This window comes from Gorilla gorilla, chromosome 1, assembly GCF_029281585.2.
Source record: "Gorilla gorilla gorilla isolate KB3781 chromosome 1, NHGRI_mGorGor1-v2.1_pri, whole genome shotgun sequence".
NCBI classification, from domain to species: Eukaryota; Metazoa; Chordata; class Mammalia; order Primates; family Hominidae; genus Gorilla; species Gorilla gorilla.
The window spans coordinates 10,038,490-10,061,798 of record NC_073224.2 but is presented as its reverse complement, the minus strand read 5'-3'; the positions used below and the strand labels follow the sequence as shown (position 1 = coordinate 10,061,798).

General features: G+C 44.2%; 1 protein-coding gene across 1 annotated transcript in view; it reads left to right on the top strand.

Annotated features, from left to right (window-relative positions):
• The window catches only part of KIF26B (kinesin family member 26B), a 554,735-nt gene that overhangs the window by 243,277 nt on the left and 288,149 nt on the right, over nucleotides 1-23,309 (top strand). Inside the window, exon 4 of the mRNA XM_004028696.5 lies at nucleotides 19,666-19,832. Within this exon, the coding sequence (XP_004028745.5) occupies nucleotides 19,666-19,832 (167 nt within the window). The remainder of the gene's footprint in view (nucleotides 1-19,665; nucleotides 19,833-23,309) is intronic.

The following is a 23,309-nucleotide window of genomic DNA, read 5'->3' as shown; positions in this document are numbered from 1 at the left end:
ATCACAGAGAAGCTGAATAATTTGCCGAAGTTTACTTTAAAAAAAATCAGAGCTACAATACCAATGTTCAGTTCCTTTCTTTCTTAGTATAATCCCCTACTTTCAAAATGCCTTTATAGATATTTCTAGTATCTACGCTAAGAAAAAGAGTAACGGCGAAAGACTGAGAGAAGACACTGCTTTTTAAAGTCTATAGAAATCTGGTACATGGCTTCTTTGAAGAAAAAAAATTAAATGGAAGGAAAATTGGCTTCTCATTTTCTGAGGGTGCAATTTTATATAGAAGATATTTCACTGTGGTCTGTATTTAACAAGCTGCGGGGACCCTAAGGCTGGTAGATGGTCAGACTGGTAACATTTTCTAATGTGACTCTGATAATTTTGACATAGGCTTTCTTTTTGGCTGCCCTAAGTATTTATCCTTTTCACCTGATTTACTTTACATTCGCCTATTTTACCACGGGTTGCAGACAAGAAAAAATTGGACTCTTAAAATGGCATATAATTTTAATATTTTCTGAGTTTCTAGTATTCTAAATTCATAATTATAACCTGAGGGATGTATGCCCACAGGGCATAAAACAATCACATAGATAGTGAGTTTTTTTTTTTTTTTTTTGAAATTACCTTGGCTACTTGAGGATTCTCTACACCCCTGCTATCCAGTATGGGAGCCACCAGCCACATGGGGCTACTGAGCATTGAGACGTGGCTAGTCTGAATTGAATGTGACTAGTCTGTATAAAATACACATTAGAGTTCAAAGACTTGGTACATTAAAAAGAATGTAAAATATCTCATTAGTAGACTTTTTTATATTGATTACATGTTGAAACGATAATATTTTGGATATGCAGGGTTAAATGAAATGTTATTAAAGTTAATTTCACCTGTTTCTTTTTAATTTTTTGATGTGGCTACTAGAAAACCCCAAATTCCATATGCGGTTTGCATTTGTGGCTCCCATTATATTTCTGTTGGAAAGCTCAGCTCTAGAAGGAAGGAAAATACAGAAAAAAAACAAAACAAAAAAAACCCCAACTCATTCAGTGTATTTTAGAGTGAATTACGGAAGGGAAAGCTGAATAGCCAATGATCCCATTTTTTTTTCTTGATTAGGTTTGGAGTTCATTAAAGCTTCTTTAATTAAACATATTGTAAATCTGCTTCAAGTTCCCAGTTGAGATGAGAATTGAATCTTTTTGTTTAATTTAAAAAATTCTAAGAAAATCCTGAACTCACTTCAAAAGCGACTTGTTTTTTGAAATCTTTGTAAAAAGCTTTCCATTTACATGGATTGGAGGTCTGATTAATATAGAGTTTTGAAGGGGCTAAAGAGGTGTGAAAATTATCCAGAAACTTCTGAAAGGACCTTTCTTATCTCACAGGCATCCAGGGAGACATAAGGGCCCTTAGAAGCCGCAGATCAGCCATAAGCATCTGTGTTCACAGCTTCCTTCCAATAAACAAAAACACTGGGAAAGATAAAATATTTATTCCTAGGTGTCTATAACTGAATTTATGGATGTAACTTGCTGGATATTATTGCCCGTGTAAACCCATGTAACTGCACACGTAAAGCATGTTTTTATTAGTTCCTACATAAAATTTTTATGATAATGGCAAACAAAGGACCAATTTAGTTTAGCTGAGTTTGTTCGTATTACTCCAGCTTCCAATAGATAAGCAACAGTGCAAACAGCAGCCTGGGCACGGTGGCTCACGCCTGTAATCTCAGCAGTTTGGGAGGCCGAGGCGGGTGGATTGCTTGAGGTCAGGAGTTCGAGACCAGCCTGGCCAACATGGTGAAACCCCATCTCTAGTAAAAATACAAAAAATTAGCTGGGCGTGGTGGCACATGCCTATAATCCCGGCTACTCAGGAGGCTGAGGCATGAGAATTGCTTGAACTCGGGAGGCGGAGGTTGCAGTGAGCCTAGATCAAGCCATTGCACTCCAGCCTGGGAGACAGAGTGAGACTTCATCTCAAAACAAACAAACACACACACACACACACACACAAACACCACCAAAAAAACCCCCAAAACAGCAACAACAACAAAAAAATCACCCCACTGCAAATAGCAGCAGTCAACAGGGAAGAGAGAGTCAGTGCTTGCAGGGCTGGGGTTCCTGGCCTGTGGGTAAGGAGAATTGAGGCTCCCCTGGGCCTCATGGGACTGCAGTAGGGTGAGGCTGGGCTGGCCTGCCCTCAGCTTGCAAGCCTGTTGTTGAGCAGCTGTTCTCCACCTTGGTAGCTGTGGAGTATTCTAATTTAGCTTCTGAAAAGGCTTGCATAGCTAGTATTGAAAGAACTCCCACTTACTGTATTTCAGCTGGAGAATTACAGAGAAAAAAGGTTCAAGTGGCTTATTGTAGGTCATCTCCCACTCTGGGATTTAAACAAAGCACAAACAGAACAAAGTTCCTTTAAACTGGGTGCCTTCATCTGAGTCCCTCCTGTCTGCAGGGTTTGGCAGGCTCGCTGGATACAGAGCCCACGCCTCTCATTCTCACTGCTGCCTTTTTATGTTTGACCCTTGGATGTGGCCAACGATTCCCATGGTGACCTGGATTGGAGGGAAGTTTTTCTAGAATTTGAAGATAAAGCATCTTTCATAAATACTGCCTTTTCCTTCCCAATGACTAGTTAAAAATTGATAGTCTGTAAACTAGAATGAGTGCGATCCGTGAACCCAAATTCAGGAGACAGGCAGGGGACAATAGCAAGAAATATTTTAAGCTGAATGAGCCTGAAAAATAAAAGACATAGGATTGTTATAGATATGTCATACTGAAGGCTGTCTTGGATGGAAAATCAACTGAAAAAAGGGCAAGCTTGGTACACACTAGGTTTATTCTGGGCTAAGGCCGGTCTAGGACATTCATGAAATTACAACTTAGTGATTAGGGGCTATAGTGGTTTAGATTCTAGACTTTAGAAGTATTTACACATCAAAAAACTCATGGCTGCGAAGGGTTTTCCTCCTAGCATCTGACACATCTCCTCATTTTGTAAGTCTGTACTGGAGTGAATTCTAGACAGCTGGCTTGTTGTATTTATTTTTATTTTTAGAAATGGGGTCTCACTCTGTTGCCCATGCTGGAGTGCAGAGGTGCAATCGTAGCTCACTGTGGCCTTGAACTCCTGGGCTCAAATGATCCTCCTGCCTCAGCCTCCCCGGTAGCTGGGACTACAGGTGTGCACCACCTTGTCTGGCTAGTTTTTTAAAAAATGTTTTGTAGAGATGGGGTCTTGCTATGCTGCCCAGGCTGGACTTGAACTCCTAGGCTCAAGTGATCCTCCTGCCTCAGCCTCCCAAGTAGTTGGGACTACAGGGACACACCACCCTGCCGAGCTTGACTAGTTGTATTGTTCTTAAAGGTTTATAGAAGGAAGGAGCTTCTGTAGCCTCCAACCCCATTTTTCGGATGCGTTCCTTTAAGGACTAATCCAATTTGAGGTTCTTTATTCTATTTCCTCAGTGGGCATATTTACTGATCCTCAAATGTGCCTTTATAAATTTCATAAGCTGTTTCTTTGCATTCTTTCCCCCAAAGGAGTAGTTTTCATTCTTTCTGAAAAACACTGCTTGAGCCTCCTCCCTGTTGGAAGAGCAGTTCTGGGGCGTGTGTGTGTGCGCGCGCATGTGTGTGCGTCCACGTGCATGCCTGTGTGTGCATGGGGGGTGTGTGTCTGCATGCCTGTGTGTGTCCACATGTGTGTGTGTTTCTTTGGCCTCCTCTCAGGCTCTGGGGGAGAAAAACCTCTCCTAAATCTTAAGCTAACTACAAAATGTGTGCATGTTTCACTCTTGCCAACATTTTAGACTTCTGGTGTTAAGCCCTGTGGAAATGCAAATAGCATAGTTTTGAATACTTACTCTAAGGGTACTATTTAGGGAAGTAAAAGTTACTCTAAAGGCAAGATTGATTTCCTGCCCTCATGGAACTGACCTTTCATAATAGATAGCTTGTTGTCCATGCTAACGAGGGCTTACTACAAGTGCTATGTATTCTCAATTTGTATCAAAAATTGTAGTTTGGGGCCACTGGCTTCTTTTTGGAGATGGCCTGATTGATTCCAGACTCTGGATCTGAGAAGCTGACGGTTTTGTACCATTGCCCTACACACATGGAAACACTGCAGACTTCAAAGTTCCTTTGTTTTAAGTGTGGTGGAATCATAGTTGAGGGGACAGTGAAGGAAGAGGACAGACTGAGCTGAGGTGTTGTTGCTGCTTTCTCTCAAAAGGTTGTTAAGAGATCATTCATTTTTGAGGAATTGCAACAAGACTGATTTTTTTTTTATAAAGCGTAGAGTCTTTTAACTCAGGATTAGATGAATAGCTTTTCAAATGTGTATGAAAGACAAGAATCCCAAAAGATTGGCTCTATTTTAAATAGCAGACTCCAGGGACTCAAGGTTTGTAACAAAAGGGCAGATATGGAAGAGATGAACTCCCGGGTCCAACTCTGAGAATAGAGCACCCTCAGGGCTGGGGTCCCTGAGGTGTCAGGGAATGCCAATCTCGCTGGCTCTGGTTTATTAGCTCGGGGAATCTCGTTAGATATCCTCACAATAAGCTAGTTGGTATTGACTTTGCCTGACCCATATTATAAAGTTCTAACAAGTGGAAAGTATAGCCAAGCTTTGGGAAATGCCATAGCATGCAGAATAGAAGAGAAAACCAGCGTCTTAAATGAACAGAGGAGAAATTTGAGCAGAACCACCAACTGGAGAAATTAGGACACTGGCTGGAATGTTACAGCCACAACAGGGGAAAAAAGCAGAATATTTACTTTAGTGAAGACATAATGAGATGATACAATTCTCTGGTGTCAACTTTCACAGAAGAGCTTTGTCTCCGTGCTAATGATGCAGAAAGCAGGGAAGTGATGAGAAAATTGTATAGACCTCGAGAAATCCAACAACAGCAAAAAAAGAATTTGGAGTTTAGTTTTGTATCTTCTGAGGTCCAGGATTTTTCCATATCCCTAAATTTGAGAATTCAGGTTCAAGGAAGGACTTGGAGAATAGTCAAAACATTACTACACTTCTTAAAGCATTCTTAATGGTATTTTTACTAGTGAAATAGAAAATGAAAACACACACATGGAAATAAGCATATTTTATTAATCCTCCAAATGCCCTGGGTAAACCAGTTTAGAAAACCATCAGATGCAAAGTCTGTCATGGGTCTGGTGACGAGATTAGGATCCGTCCTAATTAGGATTAATGAAACAGAGCTTCCCGGGAAGCAACCGTGACAAGCTGTTCTTTGAATTCCGGGCATGTAGGAATGATGTGAGAGTTTAGATGATCAGCCTCATGGAGGAAGGGATCCGAACCTCCAAAGGGAATAGGCAGAAGAACAATTTCAAATATCTTCACAAGATCAGCCCACAAATGTTTGCCTAGCCGTGTGCCGGTTTGCAATTAGAGGCTTTAGAGCATTGGTTTTGATTCTTAAGCCATTTTTATTTGAGGAGAAAGATGCCTGAGAGTGTTTTTAGTTAATATTCCTTATGGCAAATCTGTGATTTTGCAACTAGGATGCAGAGAGGTTAATTGACTTTATTAAGGTCCCACAGCTGGTCATTTGAGTAGAACTGAGCCCCTGGCTTATGGCTAACCTACAGAGACTCTCCCTCTCTGTATTTCTAGGATTTTCAGTCATTTCAGAGTTCTGCTGTCCTATTGATGTTGTTTTTTTTTTGTATGCGTGAATAAGTGCGGCCATCAACGGGCTGTGGCGTGAACTAGGGGTGTGAATCAGGATCACTCATCCCACCAAGTTGGGCTTCTGTGTCTTCATGTTTCCACATGGAACTTGGCCTGGAATAGATCTAAGGGCTTTTCCAGCTCCATTTTTGACAATTGCTTACTGAATCGTGTAGGATTTGGTATTTCTGCAGTTGGTAAACAGAATACAAGGTTTGGTGTCAAGTGGAAACTGGAACCATGTAAGCCATTGCATTACTCTGGCACAATCAGCTGACTCTGAAACAATTCGTGTTCACCGATGACAGTTTGGGAGTTTTTTCCCAGTTTGGTGGGAATTTATTTTTTGTAATTTTTGATATGTTTGTATGTTGTTGCACAAAGGCCACTCAAAGGTTAAGTCGGGGCATTTTTTAGAGATGTAATGGGAATATCTGTAAATGTTCCTGCTTTAGACTGGATTACGACTTTAGGAAGCACAGGGCATGTTCAGCCGCATGGCCCTCCAATCATCCTATGTGCAGTCTCACACGTTCCCCACTCTGGGGAAACTGAGGCAAAGAGAGGGGAAATGAGTCGCCCATAGCCTCCCTTGTTGCTCCCACCAAGCCAGGCCCAGAATTAGTTCCTAACACTTAATGTAACGTTTACCAGGGGCCTGATGCCTGACACACCCTTTGCTAGGCACTAGGATTACAGTGACAGTTTAATTTGGTCCAGCCTGTCTCCAATTTGGGCATCTCCTTCGTGGCTGTGATATGGAGTGGCTCAGGGTATAATGCACTGCTGGTTGCCTTGAAAGTTTCCCAAGCATTAGCCAAGACTTAGGTGAAGAACTTGGACATGGAGGTGACGTAGGCCCTGGGAAGGGACTGCCTAAAGATGCATGTTCATGGGCTCCACAGACAAGAAAGACATGGCAGATTAAACATGGATAGAAAAGGGCATGATGTGTATTAGAATTAAATGCTGCAGCAGTTCCAGCTAATCTAATTTCAGTCTCTTAATCTCATTGTCTTTCCCCTTGGCAGCATAACTAATAAACAATGCCACTCTGCAACAGTTACATAAAGCAAGTACTCAATAGTCAAAAATTCCAAGCTCTTTTCTTCAAAGGTTAGGTCTATTTTTTATTTTATTTTATTATTTATTATTTTTTTTTGAGACAGAGTCTTGCCCTGTCACCCAGGCTGGAGTGTAGTGGTGCGATCTCGGCTCACTGCAGCTTCTGCCTCCCGGGTTCAAGTGATTCTTCTGCCTCAGCCTCCCGAGTAGCTGGGACTACAGGTGCACACCACCATGCCTGGCTAATTTTTGTATTTTTAGTAGAGACGAGGTTTTACCATGTTGGCCAGGCTGGTCTCGAACTCCTGACCTCAAGTGATCTGCCTGCCTTGGCCTCCCAAAATGCTGGGATGACAGGTGTAAGCCACTGTGCCCGGCCCAGGTCTATTTTTTAAATGGAGAAAAGAAACAGGGTGGCTCAATTTTGTGACAGGGTCTTTAAATTTGTCAGTTTGTACATTTCATCTTCCGGTGCCCCAGAGCTCTGAGTGTAGCTGAAACTCATGCCTGGTATGGGGAAGAACCGGGGCAGGGTGGGGCCCTTTAGCCTCTGGGTTTGGTTTCTCCTCTCCTGGAACCTGTATTCCTATGATTACTTGCCCCATATTCCAGAGAATTCCAGCTCTGCAGCTGTGGCTGTCGCGTCTCACACTCAAACTGACTGAGATGAACAATTACTGGTTTTCTCTCCCCGCTTCTCATCTCTTTGTGTACATTGCTTTTTGTTTTTCTCTTTTTTCTTCTTTCTCCCATTTCTCTCTTTTTCTTTTTGTTCTTTTGTCTCGCTTTGTTCCTCGTTTGCCCTTTCTTCCCCGAATCCAGCAATTTGTCTTATTACTACTATATTGAATTATGTATATGCCGAAGCATCTTAGTTCATTCAATAAAGCTTTCTGTACCCTATTCACCATGTTAAAAATCAAGTGAAAACAAAGTTTTACCCCTTAAAAACAAACAAAACTCCAACAACCCCAACCCAACTAAATTAGGTCCATTCCTATTTGTATACATCTGTTAATTAATGTATGAATTAATGTATTTATTAGATAAATTCCATATCCAGACACATCCTATACTGGTAATACTAAGGAGAACAGACACAGTCCCTAAGGTCCTAAGGTTGACTATTTACTTGGGGAGAGAGACTGACAACAGGCAGTTACAAAGCAAGGCATGCTGTAGGCCCTGGGATTGCACGGACAGTGTCCACTGTCAGTGGAATCCTGTGGAGGGGGTGGCGCTGATCATTCAGTGTGGGGAACAAGTGGTCAAGACATGCTTCCTGGGGCACTGGCTCTTGGTTGACCATTTGGGAGTGAGAAACAGTGGTAGCCTTCCCCCAATAGAAGAGCCGCCCCAGGTGATTCTGTACATAGGAGCTGGCCTAGGAGTAGCCTCTGGCCTGACCCTGACATCAGGGTTGAGTTGATTAGGGTTGTGATTCCATCTTGACTACTCAGTCTGAATTTGCTGAGTTGCAAATTGAAAGTGAAATCAATTACATCCAGATTCAGACCATTTGATTTTATTTTCATTTGATCATAAACATCACAAAACACTGGATAGAGAGAGCCTATTGTGCTCAGTTATTCAAATAACCCTAATTATGATCACTCATTCAAATGATTCTTAAATGATTCTTTTTTTTTTTTTGAGACACAGTCTTGCTCTGTCACCTAGGCTGGAGTGCAGTGGTGCGATCTCAGCTCACTGCAACCTCCGCCTCCTGGGTTCAAGCAATTATCCTGTCTCAGCCTCCTGAGTAGCTGGGCTTATAGGCACACGCCACCATGCCTGGCTAATTTTTGTATTTTTAGTAGAGACGGGGTTTCACCATATTGGTCAGGCTGGTCTTGAACTCCTGACCTTAGGTGATCCACCCACCTCGGCCTCCCAAAGTGTTGGGATTACCAGCGTGAGCCACCGCGTCTGGCCCCAAATGATTCTTTTTTAAAAAATACAATCTTTTGCTGTTAGCACATTTTCTGAAGAGGGTGGCTCTACTTGAGCCGTACATTCTCTGGATGATGTGGGCCTGAGCTGCCCAATATGAACTCAAGAGTAGCGAGAAACCAAGCCCACGGGCCTTATCTGCTCCAGGGCTTTTCCACCTGGCAGACGGAATTGAAGCTCTTACTCGATTGCAGTTGTGCCTGCTTCACAGGGTTGTTGTCAGGATTAAATGTGGCAATACATATAAAGCTCTCAGAACAGAAGCCAGCTCATGGTAAGTGCTCAAAAGTGGCAATGATGATGATGATGATCTATGAGCCCACCTGTTTCACATCCTCAAAGGCCTCTGAGGCTGAAGCTGATCTCATCATGTCAACTGGACTCCTTGTTTGATTATACACCCTATGTTGCTGAAAACACCCCCCAAAACATCACTGAGGAATAAGTATTGAGATCCAGCATACCTGCAAGGTGAATTCACATGCATATGTGCAAAACTGCAAGCTTCATGGTGGGACCATATCACCTCTTCTAGGAGATTCTTTTTAAAAAGCTTGATCTCTACCTTAAGCCGCACATATTGGAACTTAGAAATCTAAGGGAGGAACCCCAGATAGAGATGCAGTTGGCCCTTTGCTGAATCTCGGTCCTTCCTGGAGCAGGTGGGCAGCCCTGCCCCTTTATCTTCTGGCAATACAAAGGATAAAAGAAAACAGTTATCAGGTGCTGAGGGGCCAGATCTGAGCCCCGATAATGGGAATCCTGAAACATGAGCAGCCTCTTCTGTTTGCAGAGTCTCATCATGCAAGGCAGAGCACTGGAGGTAGGGCTATAAATTCAGGGTGAAGGAAAGGCAGCCCTCCTAGGCCCTGCATATCGCCAGTTGTGGAATTCTCTTTTGCAAGAGGTCACTGAGTCAAATGCTGTGGATGGATAATTTTATGGCCACTAATAAAATTTATAGCCAAAGCAAGCTAAGATAATAAGAGTAATCAAACGTCCAGCCCTGGGACATAAGAATCCCATCCTGGCCTGGGGTGCTGGCTGGGGGTGCTGGACGGCACAGAGAGGAGTTTATCTGTCTGACTCAAGGCCAGCCTCAGAGTCTCAGAGGTGATTTGTGTCCACATGAGCTGCGAAGACTAGGCCAGGTCTGGGGAAAGCTTCAGCTTGGGTAGTAACTGCTGTTTCTCTGCAGACAGCATGCCAACAGCAGCAGGAAAAAGCTATATCCTATTTAAATGCCTAAAAGCAAATCGTGAGCCTAAGAAAAGATCTGAACCACCCCAGCTCTGGAATACTACATTATGGAAGGAATGCTAACTGGTCACGTGTGACTTGCCAGGTGTGAGGGAAGATAAAGAAGGATGCAAGTATTACTCATGCAAGTATAAAGAAATCAGATGACGTTTAACCAAAGAGTTGGGTTTGTGTGGGGGCTTTCCCCTGCCCATCTCCTCCCTCTTCTCCGAGCTTGGCTCCTCTCTGAGTTTCCTTCCCATCCCAGCTCTTCCTCCTGTAGGCCTGGGGCATAGGCAAAGTGGGAGCTTGTCACTGAGGCCACCCCTCAGAACACACCTTGTGACATGTATAGAGGCATATCAGTCACTGGAAGACAGAAACCCTGGGTTCTTGGCCCTCTTCTCTTGACTCGGGCCTCACCATTGATGGTCCTTATGACCACACTCTCTAAAATGGCACAGCAGGTAGGTAGCCACGTGGAACAAGTTAAGAACAGGTAACTCTCTGGTGTTGTGGGATTCTCTCTCCCTCTCTCTTATTTTTTGAGACAGGGTCTCGCTCTGTCACCCAAGCTGGAGTGCAGTGGCACAATCATAGCTCACTGTAGCCCCCAACCACCCTAGCTCAAGAGATCCTCCCACCTCAGCCTCCCGAGTAGCTGGAATTACAGGCGCGTGCCACCATGCCCGCCTAATTTTTGTATTTTTGGTAGAGACAGGGTTTCACCGTGTTACCCAGCCTGGTCTTGAACTCCTGAGCTCAAGCAATCTGTCTGCCTTGGCCCCCCAAAGGCTTGAGCGACCCCACCTGGCCTTCTTTCTTTTTTTATTGTGGTAAAATATATATAACCTAAAATTTACCATCTTCACCATTTTTAAGCATGCAGTTCGGTGACATTAAGTATATTCACATTGTTACACAACCATCACCACCATCCACCACCAAAAGAACTTTTTCATCTTCCCAAACTGTAACTCTGCCCCCGTTAACAATAACTCTATGAATTTGACTATTTTAGGTACTTCAGATAGGTGGAATCACACAATATTTGCTCTTCTGTATTATTTTTAAATAAAAACTCTTTTAATGAGATAAGTCAGAGAAAATCCATTTTATTGCCCTAGTTTTTAGTACATTTTATTCAAACAAGAACCCAGCCATAGTTAACTTGCTGCAATGTCTACTGAGACGTCTAAACCAAAACATGTCTTGCTGATGCCAGCTTTTGCCCTCTTCACAAATCCTGCTTAGGAAAGGTTCATGACACTGCCACAGTAGGCCTGACCCTGCCAGGGAAAGGCATCACCGCAGTTCTGGGTAGCTCTGGTGTGCGCGAAGAAAAGAGACAAGCAGGGTGAGAGTGAAGTCTAAATGGATCAACAAGTTTGCCTGATACCTTGGAGTCAGGAAGCACGGGAAGAAAGAGTTGAGTGGAATAGCTTAGTGAGGTCTGAGGCCTGCCTGATCCAGAGGAGACACTGACAAACACAGACGCTGCAGAAGAGGAAGCCGTCCCGGGTTAGGAGGCATCCCAGTGCTTCCCTCCTCAGTGAGTCATTTCATCTGTTTCTCTGCCTGCAAGGAAGAAATAAACATAACTCATAAAATGAAGCATTTCACCTCGCGGGGGGAGTGGCATTGAAGCGAAAGGCACGCATCTGTGGGTGTCAGAGCAAGAGTCCTCTGTAGCTGCATGTCCTTGACCTGGAAGGAAGGGTCTGGTGGGGTGACAAAGTGACATCTGCTCCTTAGAGGGAGCCTGTTCTTGGAGACCCCTCTGCCAGATACATTTTTATAGTCAGCTCCAGAAGTGACTTGATGTGGGGATTGAGACATATTCCTGCAGTCAAAGCAAAGACTCATACATAGAAAGGGACATAATTTTTTTTCTTTCTCTCTCTTATGAGCAAAGACTGAATAAGGCTTATGTGGACTCTATCACTGCATCGTGATGACTGGAGTAAGGTGCCCTCCATCCATCATCGTCAGCTTTCTATTCTGTGTCTGACTGCAGTGGAACATCAGCGTGATCAACTCTACATTATTTAACTTTGATCCGGGCGTGCATTGTTTGATCTTTTCCTTTGCAGATTGACTTTCATAATTTATATTTTATAGAATACACAGAAATGTATTCTGGCATATTCTAAGAGCATAACGACTGACAGCATAGACACATCCCAAGACAATACTAAGGGTTTACAAATTAGCTGTGGATGGTCTTTTCCAAGATAATTGTGAGTTGATTTGTGCTAACCTGGATCAAAAATATTTATCAAGCACTCACTGTTTACAAAACTATAAAAGCATTAAGTAACAGTGTAAGTAGCAGATAGCAATAAAAGATGTCCCAAGGCAGTGAGATATTAATTGTGTAAGAGAAAATGTTATTAAATGTTATTTTCTGGGATTTGAGGAGGAGGAGCCTGTCATTAAATGTCGTTAATTAAAGACTGAGTAGGAAGCAATTGCTCTCCGTAGATGTCTCTACACAGGAAACGGATACTGTTTGGTGTTCCCTGCTGTCTTGGCAGAGTCAGAGGGAGGTAGCTTTCTGGGTCAATAATGCCGTTTAAGATGAACGCCCATGCTGACACACTCTGGTAGCTCTCAGAGTCCTTCCTTCAGTGCAGAAGTTAAAGGTCAGCAGCTTACAGATTGCAATTTGCATTGTGGAAGCAACCTTAGGAAGAGCCACACGTCTTTTATCTTGATTCTGTGGTCAAGATGGTAACCACATTTGGGATTCTCTCTTTCTTTGGGATTCTCTCTTTCTTTGGGAATGAGTACCAAGCTCCTCATACTGAGGTATCAGTGTAGACATTTAAATGTGGTTGAAAGACGTGAATTAAAAGTTAAAATAGAAGGAGAAGCTTTATTTCGATGTGGCCTGTGAAAAGCAGACTTTCACTGCTCGTTAATGGTGCATGGAATTTTCATGGACGTTGAGAATGTCACATGTACACGCACGTGCAAACGTGTTGACACCTGCGCAGACACATATGTGCACCCTCTCCCTGCAGCCTGGCCCCTTTTGCTGCCACCTGTATTCATTTTCCCACCACCCTGAGGGATATGATGTGCTGTTTGGAAAGTAACAGATATCCTTAAGGAGGGAAATGGTCCCCTGTAATCAAGATGGAGAGCTAAAAACAGGTTTCAATCAGAACTAAACCAAATAAAATCCCGTGGTGAAAATTTAGTTCCCCCTAAAGCTTATGATTAGGACCACTCAGTGTGTTTTCAGCCACTGCTTTTAGATGGTGACAGTGACACATACACGTGACCAAGATAATGAGGCCTTTCCACCAGCACTGTAGGGTTTTCAAACATGTTAGATGGATATTTGGAGGTTTTCTCAGGAAGAATCATGTATCTTTCACAGTATCGCAAGAGAAGAAATAAATTCCTAAGAGTCTAACACGCAGATGTAAGCCATAGTCCTTTAAAAATAAGGCTCTTGGCCAGGTGCGGTGGCTCACGCCTGTAATCCTAGCACTTTGGGAGGCCGAGGTGGATGGATCACAAGGTCAGGAGTTTGAGACCAGCCTAGTCAATATGGTGAAACCCTGTCTCTACTAAAAAAATAGAAAAATTAGCTGGGCATGGTGGCGTCCGCCTGTAATCCCAGCTACTCAGGAGGCTGAGGTGGGAGAATCGCTTGAACCCGGGAGGCGGAGGTTGCAGTGAGCCGAGATTGCACCACTGCGCTCCAGCCTGGGTGACAGAACAAGACTCCATCTCAAAAATAAATAAATAAATAACAAAAGTAAGGCTCTTGATTCAGAATTATGCAGTGAGGCTCAAGTTTCAGGAGAACATCGTCTAATAGTGGACTGCAGGGAGGGGCTCCGAGGGCAGCCTCGAGTTAGGAAGTGGTCCTGAAGAGGAGAGTGGAGGGAGGGAGATGGAACTGAGGCCTGACATGCTGCATAGAAGCCACCTCAGCCGAATGGATCAGCATCCCAACCGTGGCTCCTCCTCCTACTAGCTGATTTCCCTTGGGGAAGGAGCTCAACCTCTCTGACCCTCAGTTCCCTCTTTGGTGAAAGGGTTGAATTGTCTTGGAATCCACAGGTGACCGCCTCAGGACTGCAGTGAGGGATCTGTATGCATCCACTAAAGCCCGTCCTTAGCTCTGTCTTGTGGCTGCCCACCTGGCCTGGGGGCCAGAGATGGGGCTGGAGAAGGGGCAGGCTTCCTCCAGGAGCTCATCCCCACGCCCAGTGGAGTTAGCATAGCCAAGGCTTCCGGCAGAGTTTTACATCCAGAGTCATCTTTGTTATAGGTAGCAGCAAGAAGCAGTCTCTCCTGGAAAGACTTGCTTTGAAGTGTGGGGAGTCCCACTGACTTGTAGGAAAGGCCACACTGCCTTGAGATGAAATTCCAAAGCCAAGAGGAGAAGTGCTGTTGAGGAGGTGGGATGGGAGGTAGGATGCGGGAGGTCAACTCCTCAAGTCCCTCAAGGAATTCAGTGGAAGCCACTCCTGAGAACCGGCTGGAGGTGGGAAGGCTGAAGAATGAGGGAGTTCACGGTGGGGGCCCGAGGTGCGTGAGGCTTGTTTGTGTTGGTCTGAGCAGGGCTGAAGCTGTGGGCCCAGGGCCTCCTTCCTTCAGAAGGTGACCAAGCTTCAGCTCCTCCTCCTCCCCAGGCCTCGGCACCCAGGCCCAGTGCTGCGGGGCTCACGTATGGGAACTGAGAAAGGGAATATGGAGTCTTCCTTCTAGGCCCCACAGAGGCCTCTTTGACCTCAAGACTTGGCTAGAAACACATTTTGGAAGCTTCCGCATTTCCAAGTCACAGATAATATTTCTACACACACACAGACACACGCTCTTATTTTAGAGAAGGGACAGAACATTTGTCTCTGGCTGACTACAAGTTTCTTTATCTACCTTCCTTTCAAATCTCCTGAGGACAGAGACTAAGCAAAGTTTACCTTTTGTAATCCCCCAAGTCTGTCTGGTGCTCAGGTTATTCAGTAAACTTCAGTAACTGAGGTCAGATGGTAGAAGGAAGGGGGAAAAAAAGGGAATCAGAGGCCTGTGTTTCCAGCTCAACTTCCCTACTTGACAGCTGAGTGGCTTTGGATCAATCATCGGACTCCTCTCCTCGCCTCTGTTTTCTCATCTGTGAAGTGCAAACAATAGCCAACCCGTCTACATAACTTGATGTTGTTTCCAATGAGCCTTCTATGAGGAAGGAGAGGTTTATCAGCAGCAAAGGGATGGACACATCTGAGGGCATCCCTTATGCTGTTAATGACTGTTTAATTGTCATAGAATATGGATCACTGCCATTCTTTGCTTGACATAAAAACAACTCAGGGACAAACTGTCACCGTTTCAGAGAGCTTCAGAAAGAATTTGGATTGGAGTGGTTCTTTCATGGCCAGATCTCATGTAGTAGGTCATTAGTTTGTTTCTTTGATTAATAGGACAATTCAGTTACAACTGAAGGTACTGTAACCCTGCAACCCTAGAGAGGGTTTGCAGGGCTAAGGAAGAGTAAATTCCTATTAGCAAGTATCTTGGTGGCAAGCAAGATGGCACCTTGGTAAGAAGTTATCCATCCAACTCAGCACTCCAAAGACCTGCATACCAGTGTATGCGGGAAAAACCATAGCCGGTCTAACAGGGAGGCGCCTTCTCGCTCAGAATCATCTACAATGGATATGATTGTAATTGTTGAAGAAGCTACAGCTGCTTCTACTGAGAGCAAGCCTCGCTCTTCTGTTTTTCAGAATTATAAAAATGGAGCTAAACAGAGATAATGGAAGTTGCTTTTGGAGCGCTATCTTGCAGACTGTCTTTGCACAAGATATTGACAAGAAATGTCTGCACGTTTCTTAGAGCCTCCTGAATCTTCAGCATCTACTTTTTTTTTTTTTTTTTTTTTTTTTTTTGCCTAACATATACCAAGCACCCAACACATGGTTGTTCATACGAATGAATGAACAAATGAACTAGTAGACTAAAAAAGCGGCAGCTCTTGATCCCCAGACATTGTGGAGCCAAAACACTATCCTTTGACAGTGATGAGGATGGGAGAAAAGACTGTCATATCTTAAGAATTAAACAAAATAGGCCAGGCGCGGTGGCTCACGCCTGTAATCCCAGCACTTTGGGAGGCTGAGGTGGGCGGATCACCTGAGGTCGGGAGTTCGAGATCAGCCTGGCTACCATGGAGAAACCCCGTCTGTAGTAAAAATACAAAAAAAAAAAAAAAAATTAGCCAGGCACAGGGGCGCATGCCTGTAATCCCAGCTACTCCGGAGGCTGAGGTAGGAGAATCTCTTGAACCCGGAAGGCGGAGGTTGCTGTGAGCTGAGATCACGCCATTGCACTCCAGCCTGGGCAACAAGAGCGAAACTCTGTCTCAAAAAAAAAAAAAAAAAAAAAAAAGAATCAAACAAAATAGAAAAGCAATGAAATGTTTCAAGGAAATGACTCTTACTTAAAAGACTTAAGAAAATTTACGTAGATACACGTGAGCAGTAGAAAGTAAGAATAGCTCAGATTTATTCCACAAACATGTTTTGAGCATCTTTGTGTGCCAGCCATTGTATTGACCTTGGTATACAGTGGTGAGCAAACCAGCCGTAGACCTAGAGACCTGGGGCTTTTGTGTAGTGGGGGGAAAATGACTTACTATTAAATGCATGATATGAACCGAAGTGGAGATACTGAGGGAAAAGATTGAGGCTCTGTAAAAGCATCCAGCAGAGGAAGCATAGGCTGGAAGAAGGCTTCTCGGAGGAAGTGAGGCTTGAGCTTACATCTGCAGGAAAAGTGGGAGCATTCCATATGGAGAGCAAAGGCCCCATGGCAGAAGGAGCAGGAGGTGTGTTTGAGGACCTTGCCCGAGGCTGGAGCCCTGGAGTGTGAAACTGAGGGGGAGGTAAATTAGCAGTTCCTGTAGCCAAATCCTGGTCTGTTATTTCTGAAAGTCTGTCATCTCTGAAGAGGATACTGGGCATAAATACAAATGAGAACATGATCTTTTAGGTGGTGAGAGCCTATAGAGCAGGCATTTGGAGGGATGCCCTCTCCCCATCGTGGAACTAGCAGAACAAAATCTAAAGAATGCACAAAAGAAACCAAAAAATGAGCTGTCAGGTTCTAAGGAGGGAGGGAGTGTGATGGAAAGCACACCATGAGAAATAAGGACATGGACCTGCCCCCGCCCAATCATGACACTGGCTGTGTCTGAAAAATGGAGCAGGAAAGGCAGCGTGACTAGGAAAATGTGCAGTTTTAATTTTACATAATATTTGGTTTCTTTTAGAAAATATTTTCTAAGATAAAAAACGCTAACATTTGTGAATAGTGGTAGTGGATACATGTGTATGTTTTATTATTGGATTTTTTTCTATATATCACATTTTTTTAATTAGAAGGGGAAGACTTTTTTTTTCTTAAATTAGAAGAGGGGCAGTTAACGGAAGGAGGTAGGTGCTAGGAATGATTTAAGAGTCAGGGTCCTGTTCCTAGATACAAATTGGCTTGGGCAAATTGCTTCTCTGGTCTTCAGGTGTCTTATCTAAGGAGAAGAGTTTTGAAGATGATGATGTTGGAAATCCCTTCTAGCTCTAGAACGTTCTGTGATCCTGATTTTTAAAAACAATTGATGATTGAATAGTTCTGTTTATAGGCTTGGGAATTTGGTGTCTCATGCTCACTAATCCCTGATTCTTTAAAATTAAGAGAAACAATCTTGCTTGGCACAAGATAGCCAATAGCTCTCTAGTCAGGAAGCTCGTGCATTGAAATTCATTTGCCCAGAGACATTTTCAAAAGCTGTGAACCCACAGGTTGCTGACGTCCCTTCTGGACCAGATGTGGGAATCTGGACCCACCCAGAAAGCTGTGCCTCTGTGTCAGGCATCCTGCCATTCACCACACGCGTTCCAGCGGCTGCTCTCTGGCTTTGCAGGGCACCTGCAGGACAGTTTGTGCATAAGGAATCCCTTCCCTCCAAATTTTAGATGAGAAATACGGTAATGAAAGGAAATAACCCAGGCAGAGTGGCTTGTTTCACATTTCACGGTGTGTCAAAATCAGATGTATGTCTTAGATTCTTGGGGGGAAAAAAGTTGTCGCATGAATTTGGGGGTTTTGTTTTGTCTTTGGACACGGTCCGGGAGGCATGATGCGCCCCCTGGAGCTTCATCGATGCTGTTGAGTGGGGACAACGGTGTGCATCGCCACATCCTCAGCTTTCCAGTTGTTTCAGCTGCGCCCTCCAAGCTGCCCCATTCCGCGGGAACAGTGGCAGCCAGTGGACGGGAGCCCGCACCCCACAGTAGCAAAGGAAGCCGGAGGAGAGGCTCTGCGGGCTCTCTGCTCCGTCAGCAGGAATGTCCTCCGGGCCAGCAGCTGCCTTTGCAGCCTCCTCTCCAGTTTCTGTCACTTGGGTCAAGTTTCCTTATAATGCGTTGAATGAATGAGAATAAGAAAGTGTGTGTTGGCAGAATTTCCGTTGAATAATGCCAAGGCTTTCCAAGTAAGAGCATGAATTTAAGCGGAGCAAAGTTCCCAGTCAATGGGACTCAGAGTAATGGCTATTCTGCTAATAATGAAAAGTACAAATGTTTTTACTTTTAAAGGTTCACAAATGGGCTGCTCTTAGGGCTCGCTGGCCTATTCAGTTACAAAGTGGAAACTGTTCCGGATCTTTGCTTTATTGCACTTGTATTTAGTAGGTGATTGGAAACATTTTCCACTTAGCATTTAAGGGTTTGAATAGACTGGTGACTTTTTTTCAACTAAAGTTTCCTCTTTTTTAAAAAACTGACATTTTTCTTTTTTTGCAAGTAGACTGAAGATTTCAAGTAACAGGTTTTCCAAATACTTAGACTCTGCCTGCATAATTATTATATTTGCCGTGGGGATTAGCACTTTTCAAAAGTATATTTCTACACAAGATCCTTGTTTTGCCCCAAAGTTTGATTCTTCACAGCTTATTATGTAGATTTAGGCAAAATGGACCAAGCTCCATCCACTAGAACTTCCATTATAAAGGCAATCATTTCAAATGAAACAGAAGCCATTTATCTTAATGAACCAGCAGGAAAATGAAGTCTGTTGAAATGATCTGAACCCTTCAAAAAATTGATAATTCATTGTGGCTATATTTATTTTTATTAGTTTCTCTATGTTGCCTGTTTTATTGACTTTCCACAGCAAACCACCACCCCCACCAGCACCACCAAATACTGTTGTATTTTGATTCCTTATGTTCTTTTATTAGCAGGCTTACTTCTCTCTTCATAAAACTATGCCTTTGCCCCGCTGCTCCATTTCAGAGCATTCGGGGCTATTCCTGGTAAGAAGCCAGCATTAGTTAATGTTGCTGTTCTGGTCTTGGGCTGCAAAGAGTGCATGGATAATGGTTCATGTTTTCCCCTCCAAATGGAGGGAAGACACAGGCATAATTGAAACTTACAATGTCAGGGGATAATTTTATACCATTATTTTTAATGAAAACGGGGAAGTATCCTAGCTAAAATGCTGGAAAATAGCCTTCTAGTAGCCCTAAGCATCCACGTGTAACTGAATGCAGGTGGGATAGAAACCTGTTCCCTCTTGCCTCCCTCCCCCAAATAGAGAGATGCTGTCAGTGGTCAGGAAAAGCAATGAGCCACAGGTAATGAGCTCCGTATCCATTTTCTTTGTCAGATCTCCCAGCTGATGACAGAGAGTGGCCGGGAGGGACTAACAGAAGCAGTGCTGAACCGCTACAATGCAGACAAGCCTTCCGCCTGCAGTGTCCCAGCCTCGCAGGGCTCCTGCGTGGCCAGCGAGACTTCCACAGGCACGTCGGTGGCCGCCTCCTTCTTTGCACGGTAAGAGAGCTGTTCAGATCCTTGGTTCTTTCCGATGAGCCCACCTGGTTAGCCCCTCACATGGACTAGCTCAGCTGAAACACTAGAAAGAGTTTGGGGCCGTTCTGTGATGTCATTCATTAAGACAGAGTTTCTCAGCCATGGCACTGTGACCTCTCGGGCCAGCTAACTGTGGTGGGGACTGTCCTGTGTGTTATAGGGTGGGCTGCAGCATCCTTGGCCTGTACCCCTCGATGTGTGCCCGCAGTACCCTCCTCGAGTCATGACTACCAAAAATGTCTGCAGACATTGTGAGAAGCCCCAGGGTCGAGAACCGCTGCTCTCTTGATGTGTAGCTCTAAAGATGCTCTTTTGCAGCATCAGGACTTTGTAGAGGCATCCCTCTGGTGGGTGTTTCCAGATTTATCTTCTCATTACAGAAATTGAACTGCTTAAAAGCTATTAAATAGATGGCAGGTTTTTTCCCCCCATTCTTGACAGATTAGCCAGAGTGTTATCAGATACTCTCCAGCTAATCTTGGGAACTTCAAAAATACAAGAAACAAAAAAGAAAAGTATGTCAACAATGTTTTCTGCCTAATTTTAGCAACATGGCAGAGACGGGGCGGGAGACGAAGGACAGCTGAGCAGGAAAGGACTTCAGGGATTGTCTGGTTCCATCTCCTTATTTATGAATGAGGAAACCGAGGACCAGGAAGGTTCAACTAGGAGTGAGTTTATAGCACAGCCAGAAATAGAAACCGGATTCCTCTACATTTTTCTGTATAACTCATGTTTTAATTTAATGCTCAGAACTGAACCTTGGAAAACTTTCTCTGCCTAAGATTTGCAAGCTCCTGAGTAAACAGGACATAGAATAAATGCGATAGCATCAGATACAAAATCACAAGACCTTTTGGGTTCAAGTTGCAGTTCTGCCTCAGTTTCTTCATCTATAAAATGAGGATAATACCTACTCTGCAGGGTCGCTCCAAAGACTAAAATAAGATGATGAGAAATTATAAAGTACTGTAGAAATGGTTACTACTATGTCAGTAAGAAGGAATATTGTGTGGCTTTGCTTGTTATCTTTATGAATGGTAACATCCAGAACACAAATATGGGGAAGGGGCTCTGATTAGGACAGCGGCAAGGCAGAGGAGGACAGAGGGCTAAGACCCTGGATGATGGGACCCTAAAGGCAGCGCACAGGGCTTGTTGGAAGACTGGCTTTGAGGGTCCTCATTGTATTTTGGTGCTGTGTTTATTGTCCTATGAACACTTGGGACAATTTGAATGTGTGGGAAGTAATAGGAAATATGTATAGGCTGGCCACCCAACAATGGGTACCATTGTGTTAGCCCTGTCTGGACATGAATCTCTGTGTTTTCCCAGACCATTAAGCAGGGAGCCCAAGCTCACTGGGAGGTCATGTCCATGCCATTTAGGGAGAGAATAAAAACAGGGAACAGTTATGAGGAAATGTCACAAGCACAGAAGCTCCTAGGAGGTTATTAGAACATGTTCAAAGGAGGCTGACTAAGAAGCCATGGCATGGCAGGTTCAGTTTGGAGAAGAGAAGGACTCTGGGGTACATCATGGATGCCCTCAGCTATCTCTCAGGCTATTGTATAAATGGAGACTTGGTTCGTTCTGTAGAGCAACCAGGTATGTAGGCAAAGGCTAAATAACAAGGGAGGAGACGGACGTCCCAGCTCAGAATGAAGAACTTGCAATTCTGATGGCTTCAGGAGAGAGTGAGATTTGTGTCCCTAAGGGAGATCAAAGTTATGTTGAGTAATTACCTGGCCTCGATCCTAGAAGGAACATTCAATGCTCAGATGGGAATTGACTTCCGATGTGCCTTTCTAACCTGAAATTCTTTGAAAGTGGAAAGTCTTCCGTTCAGTTCCATCCAGAGAATTTTACAGAAGGTTGACTGACTCACAAAGCAACCCAGAAGATTTGAAGCAGGAAGAAATAAGAGGTGAGGGTTCCCAATGGGCAGAATTTAAGGAGAACATGAGTTCTCCTTAAATTCTTGGTGCGAGGAAATCAGCAGCGTCTTTGGAGCTGGGGAAAGGATGTGGAAATGAGGGGGGCCTGGGAACCTCATAGTACTGGACAAGGTGTGCCTGAGGCCAGAGGTCAGGATATCAGAGGAGGATTTACGAACAAGCAAACACACAGCAGGGAAAGGAATAACAAATCACTAGCGAAAGCCTAGGGTGGAAGGGAGATACTGAGGCAAAACCTAAAATGTATGGGCCAGTGATGTCAACTGGGGCAGGCTCTGCAGGTGATGCTAGCAGCAAACAAAGACTTGAAACTCACGACTTCAGAACGACAAGGGCTTGCAGTATGAGCTTTCAAAGAGCTGGAAAGGATCCCTAAGGCTCCCCAAATCTTTACTATTACTTTCTGTGCAGTGAACGCTGATAGCACTTGCAGCTTCATGGTATAAGCATTAAAAGTACATGGTTTGTATTCAAAGGGTTTACAATGTACAGTGGGAAACAAGTACCATGTGAAAAAGAACACTTCTTTCTATAGATTTTCCCCCACCCTTTACTCATTACCATATTTTGCCATGTTATTCTCATCATTATTGATGAGAACTATTATTAGCTGGGCTTTCCCACCTCCCAGCGAGGGAGGCAGCATATTAATAACCCCCCTGTCACTGAGGGGCACCCAAAGCAGAAGTGTGACTGACTGGCTCCAGGCTCATCCTGTCAAGAGGCAGAACCAGGGATGTACCTGACATTTAGGTCCCCAAACGTCCATGTAATAAGCCAAAACCTGCCCAGCTTATGCTGTCAGACAGTCAACTGAGTTCAAAGAGCCTTTTGGTTTTAGCTGAAGCAAAGCTGTGTAAGGGGATGGTAATGACAGCTTTTGATAAGTGTCTGTCCTCATAGGGGTTTGGGGCAGAGTCAGCTCCTACACCTCCAATCTGTGCTCACCACTTTCAACTCTTCCTGCTTGACTGCAATGGAGAGAGAGTCCTCTGAGTCTGTAGGGCCCTGGAACTCTCCTACAGCTCCAAGTCAAGGCACAGAGGTGGCCTGCTTTCAGGAAGCTGTCCTGGGCTGGGCGTGGTGGCTCACGCCTGTAATCCCAGTACTTTGGGAGACCAAGGTGGATGGATCACTTGAGACCAGGAGTTCAAGACCAGCCTGGCCAACATGGTGAGACCCCGTCTCTACTAAAAATACAAAAATTAGCTGGGCGTGGTGGTGCACGTCTATAATCCCAGCTACTTGGGAGGCTAAGACATGAGAATCACTTGAATTAGGAAGGTGGGGTTTCGGTGAGCCGAGATGGCACCATTGCACTCCAGCCTGGGTGACAGAGTTGGACTCAGTCTCAAAAAAAAAAAAAAAAAAAAAAGAAAGAAAGAAAGAAAGAAAGAAAGAAGCAGCAGCTATGCTGGGGGCCATTTCATTTTATATGGGAGGGATGGCATTTGCTAAATTTGTGGCCAATGTGGCTGAA